Source organism: Ictalurus punctatus, chromosome 23 (assembly GCF_001660625.3).
Source record: "Ictalurus punctatus breed USDA103 chromosome 23, Coco_2.0, whole genome shotgun sequence".
NCBI classification, from domain to species: Eukaryota; Metazoa; Chordata; class Actinopteri; order Siluriformes; family Ictaluridae; genus Ictalurus; species Ictalurus punctatus.
The window spans coordinates 17,789,503-17,804,805 of NC_030438.2; the positions used below are offsets into that span (position 1 = coordinate 17,789,503).

A 15,303-nucleotide genomic window follows, 5' to 3' on the forward strand; every position below is an offset into this window, starting at 1 on the left:
GACGTTTGCGCCATGGAAAACACGCTAGATTACACGCAGTCTGGTTCATTCGTCCGAGCCAAAAGAATCAAGCTTCACGCTTCATCCAGCGCCAGACATTATTATGCTCTTGGGTTTTAAAATGATAGCTGCTGCATTCAGTGGACACGAGTCTAAGTTCAATAAAGAGTCTTCAGTACAAGTGAACGGAAAACAGGCGAATAGAGCAAACCTTTTAGCTACATCGCTAACCCAAGAAGAAAAGAAAAGAAAAGAAAAAAAAAAAGAGTCAACAGTTAGTTCAGTTTGTGTAACGATACTGAAAAACAACAAACGTGAATGCGTCCTTTCCTTGAACCTGAAGGGTTTTACTGTTAGACACATGATTTGAAGAGTAACACACAGGCGAGATGTATTTATTTCAACACGATTTATTTCAGCGCTCTCAGGAGTTCACGGGGTAAAAACAAAACTGCTGTTCTGTTTCGAAACTAACCCGCTTCCCCGTTGGTATAAATGGTTGAACTACAGTTCAAAAGACACTGACGTTTACGGCACTGAAACGTAGCAAACGACACCGTTTCCCGTTTCTTGACGTTCTGGTAAGATGATGGAAATTGGGATGGGAGATCGGGCTGAAAAGTCCGGCGAGATGAGCCGGAGACGAACAGCGGAGAAGGCGACAGACTCTTACGGGCTGGCGCTAGGCAGGCTTAGCTTAGGCAAAACACATGGAAATGATGTTTCCCTCTAGCAAACCACTAGGCAAATCTTACCCAGAAACCGTCACTGTAATCATAACTGTAATGGTGACTAGGAGTCAACCATGTACCTGTAACACACATTTCCTCAGCTGGTCGCGTCTGAAGGTATCGCGCGTTTCATCAAATCACCCGTAAGTGGCATACGTTTCTTCTTTCTGCTCATCTTTCACACAAATAAAATATTCTCTTTAAAACAGCTTAACAAAATAAATCTCCTCCCTTAAATCGGTGCACATTGCAAAAAAAAGGTAACAGATCTCCATATTATATATATATATATATATATATATACTGTTTTGGCAGACAGAACATGAATTAGTTTGTTATTGTAAACAGCTCGACTCATTCGTTCTCGCGTTCTCGTTCTCAGCTCCAGTTTCGGCTCCTCTAAATCCGTTAGATTTGTGCTTATAGGCGGTCCCGGAGCGAGGCTCCTTAAGTGCACGTCTGAGTTCAACACTGCAGTGAATCACGACACTGTGCCAGCACACTAGCAAGGCGATCAGCAGGCTCTGGAAATAAAAGTAGTCCTGTTAGACTACCCTGAGTTGGGTGGAGGATTGAGGTTTTGGGGTTTGGCTGGGGGAAAGGGGAAGGGGGAAGGGGGGGGGCAGGATTTGGCGAGGTTTGTTGAGGCACTTCGGCCCAACGGGTATGGAATGACGCTGGAAAAAGTGTAAAAGAGACACAGAACAGCCTGGCTTCCTCTTTATCCCTAGATCACTTTACTCTTCCTCTGTAATGGCACAGTTTCAGCAGGACTTCGGCGAGCTCGACGAGCCCTTAGTTCTCCTCGTCATCGCTGACGTCGTCCTCTCCTGGCGCCCTCTCTGGAATGGCTCCCAGGCTGCGGTGGGATTTGGACTCGGAGCTGGACGACGTCGCCCCTTTGGCTAGGTTGCAGGTGAGTGCGGCGTAATGCACCTGCTTCAGGTTCTCCAGCACTTCGGCCCGTGCGTGCTTCAGCAGGTCAGCCTGACCCTGGAGAGACAGAATCGTATGAAGAAATCTGAGAAGCATGGAAAGTCAACCGTACACTGCGTCACGGAAAGCAGGGACTGTCAGTTGGTATAATTATTAATGATTCCGCTGACAAAAAACTAATAAAAAAAAAAACCCCACAAATAGATAGAAAGTGACTTCCTTTAATTGTTCTATTATGATACTAGCGAGACGGTCATAATGACATTTGATGTTACGTATCCCTAGGGCAACAGAATGCAGTCTGCAGACTGGCCAGGCAAAAACGAATACGTGTAATCCAATAAGAAATGAGCAAAAATACATCAAGGCTACACTTTAGGTACATTAAGTTCTGGAACTGTCGAAGGAATAGATTTTTTTTTTTTTTTCCTATAACATCCATCCAATCTAACAAGACAGTGTAGCACTTACACTCTTAGACTGACTCTGCGAAGCTGACAGATTTCACCGACGATCAAACTGAAAATCCTCCACCGGCTCGCTCGCTCGCTCTGGCCACGCTCTCTCATTAATTATGTAGTCTGGCAAAGTTCTTCGCCAGGATAAACAACGGGAATGACTTTACGGGAAACGACCGAGTGACCGTGTTTTAATCAAAGGGGCAGCTTTGGCTTTACACGTAAGCGTAATGTTTAATCAGCGCATGCAAATGCGATTTGTATTAAAGGCCGAGTCGTTTTTATTACAGCAGTGGAGAGGCCTGATATATTCAGCATTAAGTGGATATAATTACAGGGCAAAACATTTAAACTTCTAACTCTAAGTGAACCAAATCTCCAGGGTCGCTCGCTGTCCACTTTATGTCCATATCTATTATGACACATTTAAATGCTTCAGTGAAACAGCTGTTCTCCTGCATTACCCTAAAACACCCTGGAAAAGCAGCTGTTTCATTTTCCCTCTGGGGATCGTAGTTCATCGTTCGAACTGCTTCATCGTTCGAACCGGCTCGAGCCGGATCTGAGCAGGCGTCGGAAACGTTCCTGCATCGGAACTGTGCGAAAAGGTGAAACTAAGCCGCAGAGAACCGGTTTACTTTAATGACGCGACAGAATGCTGCAAAGCTTACAGCGTCAGAGTGTTTTGCTCCACACTTTCAAGACGGCGAACAACAAATCATGCATTTATTAGTCGGCCACTGGGCGAGCGGACGCTCCAGTCTGCTGCCCAGTTCCATGTTTTGGTTGCCCAGAAACTGACGAGGCTGAAAGGTAATAGCCTGGGTATGAAATCTGCTTTAAAATCTCTTTAATCCACCCCAGTATACCAAGCTCTACCAAACAAAAAAAAAACCCTCAATAATGTGTAGCCTAAAAGCTGTGTTTGTTCATGTTGGCTATTAAAAAAAAAAAAAAAAAAAAAAAAAAAAAAGACTTCCCATAAATAGCATCTGCTTTAGGTGCCGTATTGCAGGAGAGGTAGCAGTGACTTCCAGAATGTGTACCCAAGGGTAGTTCAGTTACAGCAGAGTGTAAAGTGAGAGCGAGAGAAAACGAGGGGGCGGAGAGAAAGAGAAGAAGGAAAAAACGAAAAAGGCCAGGGAGGAGAGAACGGGAGAACGAAAGAAAGACATGCAGTATATACGGCGCTCACCTTTAGAATAGTTATGTTCCAGGTAAAGCTCTCCACCGCCTTGTGGAGCTTCCTGCCTTTCAGACCCTCCTTCACCGCCATGTCGTGAAGATTCTCATGGAACTCCATAGCTGAAAAACACAGCGGGAATTTAAAAAAAAAAAAAAACACACCAAAATGTTATTTCATTTTCATTCAACTGTGTAAAATTTTTTTTTATCCTTCATCCAATTTAGATAGACGTAACTCGAAAGCTCAAGTCGAAGGCCATCGCTGCTTTCATTTCTGATGATACACAAGGCTCCAACGAAAAGGTATTCGGTTCTGCTTCAAGCAACCAGAGCTGCCTCGAAGACCGGGCTGGAACGCACCGAAAATTTGGGTTTGAGATGAAAACATGGAGATGAGACGAGGGTTTAGGATTTCAGCTTTTATTTCCTGGTGTTTACGTCTAGACGTGTTAAACGACATAAAACATCAGACCATGTCATTTTTAGGCGAGCAAAAGTATTGGAACAGATTTCTGGTTGCATATCCCTTGCATCAAGCCTGCGATTCACTGACATCAACAAATTGTTGGTTTCTTCTTTTGTGATGCTTTTCCAGGTTTTTACTGTTTTTTCGGGGGGGGGGGGGGGGGGGGGGGGGGTAATTATTCGTCTGGACTTTGACTTGCGTGTTTGTGTTTTCCGATCGCACTGACAGCGACGGCGCTTTTAAAAGCGGCTTCATTCCACCCCTCACTTCCCGTACTCGTTCTAAAACGTCCGCTGGCAGTTGAGCAAAAAACCACAAGCAGCTCGGGCGATCGAGCTACCAAGCTATAGGTGGCACGAGTGGCGTTCCTCGGGCGTTTTAAGAGCGCTCGTCTCCAGTCAAACTCCGACATCGTATGAACAGGTGGCGGAAGAGTTTTGGTACAATGAAGCAAGTGCCTACATTTGCCAGTATGGACACACCGGCTTTGCTCAACGTTCTTTCCCCATAGTGTTACAGAAAGAAGGTTATTACGTCGGTTAGGACGAGTGCCAGTCATGTGTATTTGTATTCTGTTTAAAGTCCAAGCATGGAACCGAAATCAGGAGCGTCGGCGCTCGGGCTGACAAACGCCGTAAACGTTGAGCGACGTGACGTACCGGTGGCTGACGCGCCCGTACAGTAAGAGGACGGGACGTAAAAAAGAAAGACTGAGAAACAAAGTCAAGGGAATACGAGTCGGAGACTGTGTGCACAGCAGAAAAGACACGGAATCCTTTCAGGCTGCATTAGTGTCGAAGCAGGAAAAATAAAATGGGTTTGTCAACAGAGAGCTAATTTCCTTTTCATCCTCTCTTATTCAGCGGTTCTACTTTGATGAAGAAGTTCTGCTGAGAGAATCCTTTCTAATCTTTTCTAACATGTTGAAGATGTGTGTGACTACTGTGACACAGACGAGTTCCACACCGGTCTCAAGCAGACGGACGGATCGATGCTGCCGTGCAGCTGCCCCGAGGGCGGGCGATTTATTTTTATTTATCTCGAGACGAAGACGTTATCGTGGGACCGAAATGTAGCACTCCGTGACAACTGATCGTTTCTAATGTCCGCTAACCTCTTCGATGCGTATAAGAGTGAGAAGCGGTGCTGCTGGATTTAATAGCGCATGACTGTGCTGAGGATTGGGGCTGGCAGCACATGCGAGCTCGTGGCAGGAGTTGCCTAGCAACATACTGTAGGACGAGGGTGGGAAAAAATCCACGCATAATTCAAACGCGGCTCCTCCATGAATGCACGCTCTGTGAAGAGCCGCGGCACCTCGAAGGAGCCCTGAGAACCCTTTACGAGCAGAGAGAGAGAGAGAAAGGTCTACCTGCTTCATGGAAAAAATAAATAAATAAACAAATAAATATCCTGAATGACGACACTAGCAAGAACACACCCAAAAAATTGCAACGAAAAAAGTTGCGTCGTAAATTTGCAATCGAGTCGCTTTTTTCAGCACTCTTAAATTCTCATTTCTGATTGGACAGTGTTGGTTAAGAATGCATTCATTTCTAATACAATATTGTTGCTATAGTAACAGCTTACACTGGGAGTTGTATGACGGACCCACCATATAATCTAATAATAACTCATTACAAAAGTATAATAATGTGTTAGGACTGTAGGAAAATTGATTGACTAATTGAGGAATGACCGTTTATAGCTGCTGTAATGTAAGTGATAACAGGAACTAACTTGTTTTGAGGACGTTCCATAACATTCAATGTAACTATAAATGGATAAAAAAAAAAAAAAGTATGATGTGTTGCTCTTTAATTATTATTATTTATTTTTATCACAATTGTTGGCAAATTGCTGTAGTGGAAAAGGAATATCAGGATGAGGTGTTATAGGAAAACAGGGTGGTACTTCAGGGTGGTACTTCAGGGTGGTACTTCAGGGTGGTACTTCAGGGTGGTACTTCAGGGTGGTACTTCAGGGTGGTAACAGTAACTCTACTTTGTTAAGCACCCCAGCGCTGGTCATTTTTATAATTTTCTCACTATAGATGGTGCGTCGGTTTCGCAGAAAGCTTTTCAATTTGACGATCTAATCATCTTTTCACTCCACACAACATTTGCACTCATGGAAACACGATCATTAGCATTTTCTTTTACAAGAGTTTTTAGGAAGTCAATTAAATTTGACCTCAGACACACCTGCGCGTCCTGCCCTTCGCTCAGCTCCCGTGAAAACCTTTTCAAATGGAAGAGAAGATGAATGTAGGGCATGAAGCGCTGACCGAGCAATCAGTACTTCCTGGGCATAATGCATTTTATGAACTCCATTTTGATTCGAGCTAAAGGGATTGGTTTGAGCTCTTGGTGAAGAATTTCCAGCAGATTCTAGCCACCGAACGTTATGTACTGGCCATGTGGTTTAGACTGCACTGTAAATAAGCTGGCAGTTCGAGCTGGCATGAAAACAAGCCCTAGATTTGTAACTCATTACTCTGGTGCATCGATTGAGGAAACATCGCTTAAAACATCTCGTGGTGAAAGTGATAGCAGAGATTGATTTTGTTCAGGGCTGAATTAGGGAGCTTTCTTACAAATGCGCATTTGCTCCGCGTACAAAGCATTATTTTAAGAGACACTAGGCATCCGAATGAAATTACGGCACAACAAGCGTGTCTGTGTTTGGCATTCCACATTACCCCAAGGGCCTTCTGAATCATTCAGAGAGGCAAAGCTGTACAAGTGTGTAATAATGCCATCGCTTTGTTACCCTCTGGAGAACTACTGATGTGGCATTAGTTAAATTCCCAGGCTTACATAATACCTCATTCTTTTTCAAATAACACAAAGACACTCATTTTATACTTATTCATAATGCCATTGTTGCACCCTTGAGATGGCACTGAATAAAATAATCCTCACTGCTATAAATTAAAAAGTTTGCATGTTCGTTTTCTAAGTGCGCACCCTCCGCCAGGTTTGATCATATATGCCGTGTTTTATTCTGTGCTCTAAACTAAGATTCTGCACACATCACCAGATGACATTCGGCTACAGCTTTTGAGGTTGTCTTTCATTGTGTTTAGATGCGTGTTTTAAAAAAAAAGCAAACTACTGAAAACCCCTACCACTGTTACTACCACTACCGCTACTAATACTATTACCACTACCTCTACTACTACCACTACTAATACTATTACCACTACCTCTACTACTACCACCTCTACTACAACCGCTACTAATACTATTACCACTACCTCTACTACTATCGCTACTAATACTATTACCACTACCGCTACTAATACTATTACCACTACCTCTACTAATACTATTACCACTACCTCTACTACTACCGCTACTAATACTATTACCACTACCTCTACTACTACCGCTACTAATACTATTACCACTACCTCTACTACTACTATTACCACTAACTCTACTAATACTATTACCACTACCTCTACTAATACTATTACCACTACCTCTACTAATACTATTACCACTGCCTCTACTACTACTATTACCACTACCACTACTACTACCACTACTAATACTATTACCACTACCGCTACTAATACTATTACCACTACCGCTACTAATACCACTACTAATACTATTACCACTACCTCTACTACTACCGCTACTATTACTATTACCACTACCTCTACTAATACTATTACCACTACCACTACTACTACCACTACTAATACTATTACCACTACCGCTACTACTACTATTACCACTACCGCTACTAATACTATTACCACTACCGCTACTAATACCACTACTAATACTATTACCACTACCTCTACTACTACCGCTACTAATACTATTACCACTACCTCTACTACTACCTCTACTAATACTATTACCACTACCTCTACTACTACCTCTACTAATACTATTACCACTACCTCTACTACTACCGCTACTAATACTATTACCACTACCTCTACTACTACCGCTACTAATACTATTACCACTACCTCTACTACTATCGCTACTAATACTATTACCACTACCGCTACTAATACTATTACCACTACCGCTACTAATACTATTACCACTACCGCTACTAATACCACTACTAATACTATTACCACTACCTCTACTACTACCGCTACTAATACTATTACCACTACCTCTACTACTACCGCTACTAATACTATTACCACTACCGCTACTACTACCTCTACTACTACTATTACCACTACCACTACTACTACCACTACTAATACTATTACCACTACCGCTACTAATACTATTACCACTACCTCTACTACTACTACCACCACTACCACTACTACTACCGCTACTAATACTATTACCACTACCTCTACTACTACTATTACCACTACCACTACTACTAATACTATTACCACTACCGCTACTAATACTATTACCACTACCACTACTACTACCACTACTAATACTATTACCACTACCTCTACTACTACCTCTACTAATACTATTACCACTACCTCTACTACTACCTCTACTAATACTATTACCACTACCTCTACTACTACCGCTACTAATACTATTACCACTACCTCTACTACTACCGCTACTAATACTATTACCACTACCTCTACTACTATCGCTACTAATACTATTACCACTACCGCTACTAATACTATTACCACTACCGCTACTAATACTATTACCACTACCGCTACTAATACCACTACTAATACTATTACCACTACCTCTACTACTACCGCTACTAATACTATTACCACTACCTCTACTACTACCGCTACTAATACTATTACCACTACCGCTACTACTACCTCTACTACTACTATTACCACTACCACTACTACTACCACTACTAATACTATTACCACTACCGCTACTAATACTATTACCACTACCTCTACTACTACTACCACTACCACTACTACTACCGCTACTAATACTATTACCACTACCTCTACTACTACTATTACCACTACCACTACCACCACTACTAATACTATTACCACTACCGCTACTAATACTATTACCACTACCACTACTACTACCACTACTAATACTATTACCACTACCGCTACTAATACTATTACCACTACCTCTACTAATACTATTACTACTACCACTACTACTACCACTACTAATACTATTACCACTACCGCTACTAATACTATTACCACTACCGCTACTAATACCACTACTAATACTATTACCACTACCTCTACTACTACTATTACCACTACCACTACTACTACCACTACTAATACTATTACCACTACCGCTACTAATACTATTACCACTACCGCTACTAATACTATTACCACTACCGCTACTAATACCACTACTAATACTATTACCACTACCTCTACTACTACCGCTACTAATACTATTACCACTACCTCTACTACTACCTCTACTAATACTATTATCACTACCACTACTACTACCGCTACTAATACTATTACCACTACCGCTACTAATACTATTACCACTACCGCTACTAATACTATTACCACTACCGCTACTAATACCACTACTAATACTATTACCACTACCTCTACTACTACCGCTACTAATACTATTACCACTACCTCTACTACTACCACCTCTACTACAACCGCTACTAATACTATTACCACTACCTCTACTACTACCTCTACTAATACTATTATCACTACCACTACTACTACTACTACTAATACCACTACTACTAATACCACTACTACTACCACTATCACTACTACTACTAATACCACTACTATCACTACTTCTACTATCACTACTACCACTGGTACTACCACCACTACTATCACTACTTCTACTACTAATACCATTACTACTATTACCACTACCACTGCTACTACTATTCCCACTACCACCGCTACTAATACTACCACTACTATCACTACTTCTACTACCACTGCTACTAATACCACTACTACTATTACCACTATTACCACTACCACTGCTACTACCACCACTACGATCACTACTTCTACTACTACTACTACTACCACTATTACTACTACCACTGCTACTACTACTATTACCACTACCACTGCTACCGCTACTAATACCTCTACCACTGCTACTACCACTACCACTACTACTACTACTAATAATAATAATAATAATACCACTAATACCACTACTATCACTACTCCTACCACTACCACTAATACCACCACTACTACTACTACTAATACCACTAATACTATTATCACTACCACCACTACCACGACCACTACTACTACTACTACCACCACCACTAATAATAATGTATTATCACTTTCTTTGTTTTTTGCTTTTTTTTTTTTTAAAATTAGTTTATTACCTTTACAATTTATGGCCTGTTAACCAACACTTTATACCAGAACATTCTGCTGCATTTGCTCTGTTGAAAGAACCACAGTATTTCTCAACTCGCACACATGCAAAACGGAAATGACCGGCCAAAGGTCAGAAAATGTTTTGTTTTGCACAAACGGTGTGTACGAGACAAGCGGAGCGTGCCCGGCACAAGGGAAGCCCAAGCAAACAGAACCATTTATCTGTTCCCTGATGATAGCGAGTGACGACATGAAGAAGATTTCTCAGTGTGTCCATAACGTCCTGATGTTATTTTCACTTTGTCACAATTTCGTCTGTAGGCGGCTGCAATTAAAAACGTTTCGTTGGCGAGATTGTCATTGATCTTACCCCGCTGATCGTTAATGTCTTTCTCATTGCATCTGCTTCATGACTAGTGCACACCTAACACGCCATCACGCCTACTCTAATTCATCAAAACAATAAATAAAGTAAGTATCTGTACGCTCGCTATTGACCCCCAAGTGCTCTATTCCGTTCTGCGAGTCAGCACTGACTCCTTTTCCTTTCCAGAGTCACGTGTCATGGCGATTTGCTGGCACTCTGGAGCGACAGGGCGTCTGATCCCAAACGACGTAAACGGACGAGATTCGACTTGTCGTCTTGAGGCATTACACTTCGCGAACGGATACGAACGGATGTGATCCGAACGGAAGGAAAAGACATCCGTTTGCGTTTTCCTGCCGCCTTCTCGGCTGAAGTGGCAAGGTCACTGATGAAAATGTGTGTGAAGAAGGAATGATGAAAGAATAAACATCTGTCAACAGCTGGACTTGTTCTGCTTTAGGAGAAGCAGCAGTGCATTTCATCGAGAGGAACACGGTTTAATAGAGAATTTCATTAAAATTCCGACCAAGTTCAGAGTTTTAATGGCACGGCCTGTCAATTCAAATGGATTAACATAAGAAATGTCTGCGTTTTGGGTTGGAGGAAAAGAAAAAAAAAAAAGAAGAAGAAGAGCTTAGCGAGCGAACGCTAAATAGGTTCTGACAGTTCCTCAGATTCCATCAGCCGAGATCAATAGGAACCTCTGATGAACTGTCGGCTTGATCGGCTGCCAGTCACGGTAACCTAGCAACAGCAGCAAAGGTGGTGATAAAAAAAGAAGGCATTTATTTCTTATTTCCCTGCACTTCTCCACTAACAAGGTTGAGTCAAGGCATTATCAGATGAACTAAGATGTATGTTTTACTATCTGTATATTGATATGCCCATCTTCTAACGAGATCATGTAGTAGAAAACGGGTTTTTCCCTTACTGTTTATATATATATATATATATATATATATATATATATATATATATATATATATATAGAGAGAGAGAGAGAGAGAGAGAGAGAAATTTATACATAATTTATCATTGGTAGAGTTTCAAAATACTGTTTCTCTTTTTTTTTTTTTTTTTTTTTTTTTGTGATGTCACTGTTACAAACATCTACGGTTCAATGGATTCAGCTTGGACTAGCGCTTTGGCAGCAGAAGATTCTTCGCAACATATCTTTGCAAAACCTTCCAAAGGATCTCGGAATATCGCACGTCATTTGCATATGGCTGAATATTCTGACACACTTGGGGATTTCAACGCAGTCCGGTTCAGTTTCTGAAAAGTCGGTGCCGGCTAAAGTCGGTGCCGGCTTTGCTTAGAGGAAAGAAGAAAAAAAAAAAGAAAAAAGAAAAAAAAAAAGGTGTGTTTAAAGATGCATCATTTCCAACTATAATCAGTAAACTTGTTATCTGTTAAAGGTGCATTAGTGGAGTATTTTTATTCCTTACGTGTACAAATAACCTGGTAGATTATCATGTAGACCATGATGGAGAACAATGGATCACGTCATGGCCTTAACAGAAGTGTGAGTCTCTGAAAACACCATCTGGACTTGCCATCGGTAGTGCGTATTTGTGTTTGGATGTGCCTACTGTACATCCTGGGGGCGGAGCTTTATGAACATGGGCGGGAATGAACATGGGGGGTGGGTGAGACGAATCTTTCCTGGAGCACCTTTAACGATTATGTAAAGAATAAACACATGGGGGCGTACGATCATAAAAAATGAATCGACGACAGAGTGGTTTTCATTACTAATGAAGGAAACTCCCTTCACCAGATCAATGATTATGCATGTTGTTGTTTTTTTAACCATACATGTGGAGATTACGCTATACAAACTGTTCATTTAGAAACAATAATGTATTAGAATGTGCATGAATAATAATAAAAAATAATAAATAATTAAAAAAAAAAAAAAACAGCAGCTTGCAGCTGGATCTATAGAGCTACAGAGCTGCTGTTAGAGAGAAAGTTCATCAGCACCTTCTGACCAACTGTGACGGCTTTCACCACATCCTAAACTCTGCAGCACCTACCGCTTTTACAGTTTGCTTTGTACTCATACGGGTTTCTAGAAGTCGACTCGCGTTTGGTCGTACAATGTACAGTATTTAAACTGTACGCGATATATCCGAGGGAAAAATTCCACAAGCCTGTAAGCATGTTTCCACTTTAGTGTTGTGCACCAGCAGGCCGACGTGTCGAGCCAGTGTGACACAAATGGAAATTTTCTCCGGGCTATTGTTATTATTGGCCTTAGAGAGCACCATGGCCGGAGCTCAAAGCTTCGGTGCTGGCGTGTCATCTTCGAGCTTCGTTATCCGTTATGTTTGTTCCATTATTTGAAGCTCAAAAGGAAGACAACAATAACGACCGAAGCCCATGAAAGAAGGAGAAATTCAAACCAAATTCAAGAGGCCATGAAAGGCACTTAAAAAAAAACAAAACACAACAACAAAAAAACAAAAAAAAACACCACAAGCGCTTAATAAAATGCGCCGTGGCCTTTCTTTCGCGTCAGTTCCCTTTCATGTGAACGCAACTGAAGCTCGTCTCGATTGCGGTTTGCAGCTGTTTGACTCGACGCAGGTTGCGTGGCTTTGATACTGTCGTGCTGGCTCAAGCAATAGATGTTTACCTTTTTGCAACCCTGTTACTTAGACAACAGAGAACACTTCAAAAAATAAATAAATAAATAAATAAATAAATAAACAAACAAACAGACGTCTGTTTGAAACGTCTCAAAAGCAGGTCATCGCTCATGAGAAAAGGAAAGGTTATGAAAGGGGGTGGGGGTGGGGGACGACGACGACGACGACGACGACGACACATCCTCTTATAACATACCAAGTAGCAGCATAATCAGATTACTCTCTTCGAGTTCTCTCCGAAGTTTTTCTGTGTGTGCACGTGTCAATTTCTGCACAGTTGGAACACCGATCGTTAGCGTTCCGGGGGGGGGGGTATAAATAACGCCCCGTCACGGAACACCATGTTTCCCTCTCGCTCTAATTCCCGCCGCTCACCTGCTTTCTGCACTTGGAGTATCCTCTCGTAGACGCCGTCCGAGTTCTCCAGCAGCGTCCTGCTCGTCTGGACCATCTGAAAGAAGAGAAAATCGCTTCAGCACAGTGTCAGCCTTTGTGCTGCGTTCGGACGCACGAGTCTAATAGTCGTCTGATAGTGCAGGGATGATAGCCGTGCTTTCCTGTTCTGTTCTGGATGTGACGGGCGCGGGCCGGCACCGAGGGCCTGCAACGGCCACATTTACTGCATTGTTAAGAAATATAATCAAATCTGGAGTATTTGGTTTTTCTAACCGTGAAATGAGAAAGTGGGATGAGTTCTCACACGGTGAGAATGCCGGATATTATGCTGCTTTGTTTAAAGGGCACCGCACCCTTGTTAATGACCCACGTTCCTCTGTACGCTCAATATTAAGAGCTTATTCAGAGAGAGGTGTTAAAACAAATCTACCCAGGGCTCCATGTCCTCGAGCGGCCTTCGACGCGAGTCATACTTGAGCATTTCTTTGTTTAAACGACCTTTTCAATTACTGTACGATTTGAAAAAGGGACAGAGCAGGGTTATTCATCGAAAATAAAAATACTCACTGATTAGCCACATATTTATTTTACCACAGACTGATGCAGTATGACTAAACGTGAGAAACGGCAAGAAGGTTTAGTACTCGCAAAACCAAACTGTCTCGCTGCCGTGCTTTTACCTTGTGGTGTCTTATTAGAACCAACGACAAGGGGGTTGCACCAGGGGTTGATGAAGGGAGATACCGATACCGCTATCCTGTTCTACCGTCTTGCGTGAGAATGGCAGTCGGGATATACAGAAATAAATTAACTGCAGGCTATCGTGTGAAATATTCAACCTCTACACGATATAAAAGCTACTAATAAACAAACCGTGTCGTATAATAAAAGGTTGATAAAAGTTTTCTGCAACGAGATGTTTATTTAACAGTTTTTTTTTTTTAAGGAGTCTCCATTTTTTTTGGTTTGTGTTTTTATGTGTTATTAACTTTAAGAGAGATAAGAAAGATCGTCAGGCGAGGCAACAACGAAAATAATATCAAGAACTAACTTTTTTTGTTTTGTTTGGTTTATGCGCCAAAAGATTAAAGGCAACTATCGATCAATCCATCCATCCATCCATCCGTTGTCTGTACCGCTTAGCATGGCTGGGTTGCGGGGAACCCGGGGGGGGGGCGGGGGACACCCTGGACGGGTCTTTGGACTGGTGGAGGAAATACCCGGAGGGGACCCCCGAAGCACGGGGAGAACACGCAAGCTCCGCACACACAGGGCCACGGTGGGAATCGCACCCTCAACTCTGGAGGTGTGAGGCAGACGTGCTAACCACTACACCACCGTGCGCCCTTAAACGCAACAATAAATGGGTAAAAAGTACTATGTGCTTGGTGTTCTCGCACAATAATCAACCTCGTGGGTGCTGACAGTATCTGCTCTTCATGTCAGGCTGCATCACATCACCCCATCGCAGATTGCTTCCTAAAACAGCACGCCTTGTCATGTTTTACTCCTCAGACATATTATACATGACATGTCTTATATAATATATTGCAGAATATATTCTTTTCTAGACCCATAAGCACTTTTAATTCGGTCGAAGCATCTGGCGACACAGATGGTGGCATGATTTTCTCACACTGTTGCTGACAGTGCAAACTCCTTATCCCGGCATGGGAATTACTTAAAAATGAAAGCCGCATTCATAAATTTATGATTATCGTTAAACTGTGCCCATGGGAGCATTTTTCCCCCTCAGTGCCTTTAGCACCTTATCTGAGAGACAAACTCACGATGCTGAAA

General features: G+C 42.1%; 1 protein-coding gene across 3 annotated transcripts in view; it reads right to left on the reverse strand.

Annotated features, from left to right (window-relative positions):
- Positions 1-394: 394 nt before the first annotated feature.
- The window catches only part of LOC108256578 (inactive phospholipase C-like protein 2), a 49,060-nt gene continuing 34,151 nt past the window's right edge, over positions 395-15,303 (reverse strand). For all 3 annotated transcript variants that reach the window (XM_017453608.3, XM_017453609.3, XM_047150066.2), the window contains 3 exons: positions 13,483-13,558; positions 3,321-3,430; positions 395-1,724 (listed from right to left, as the gene is read on the reverse strand). In XM_017453608.3, the coding sequence (XP_017309097.1) occupies positions 1,527-1,724; positions 3,321-3,430; positions 13,483-13,558 (384 nt within the window). In that variant the 3' untranslated portion in view covers positions 395-1,526. The remainder of the gene's footprint in view (positions 1,725-3,320; positions 3,431-13,482; positions 13,559-15,303) is intronic.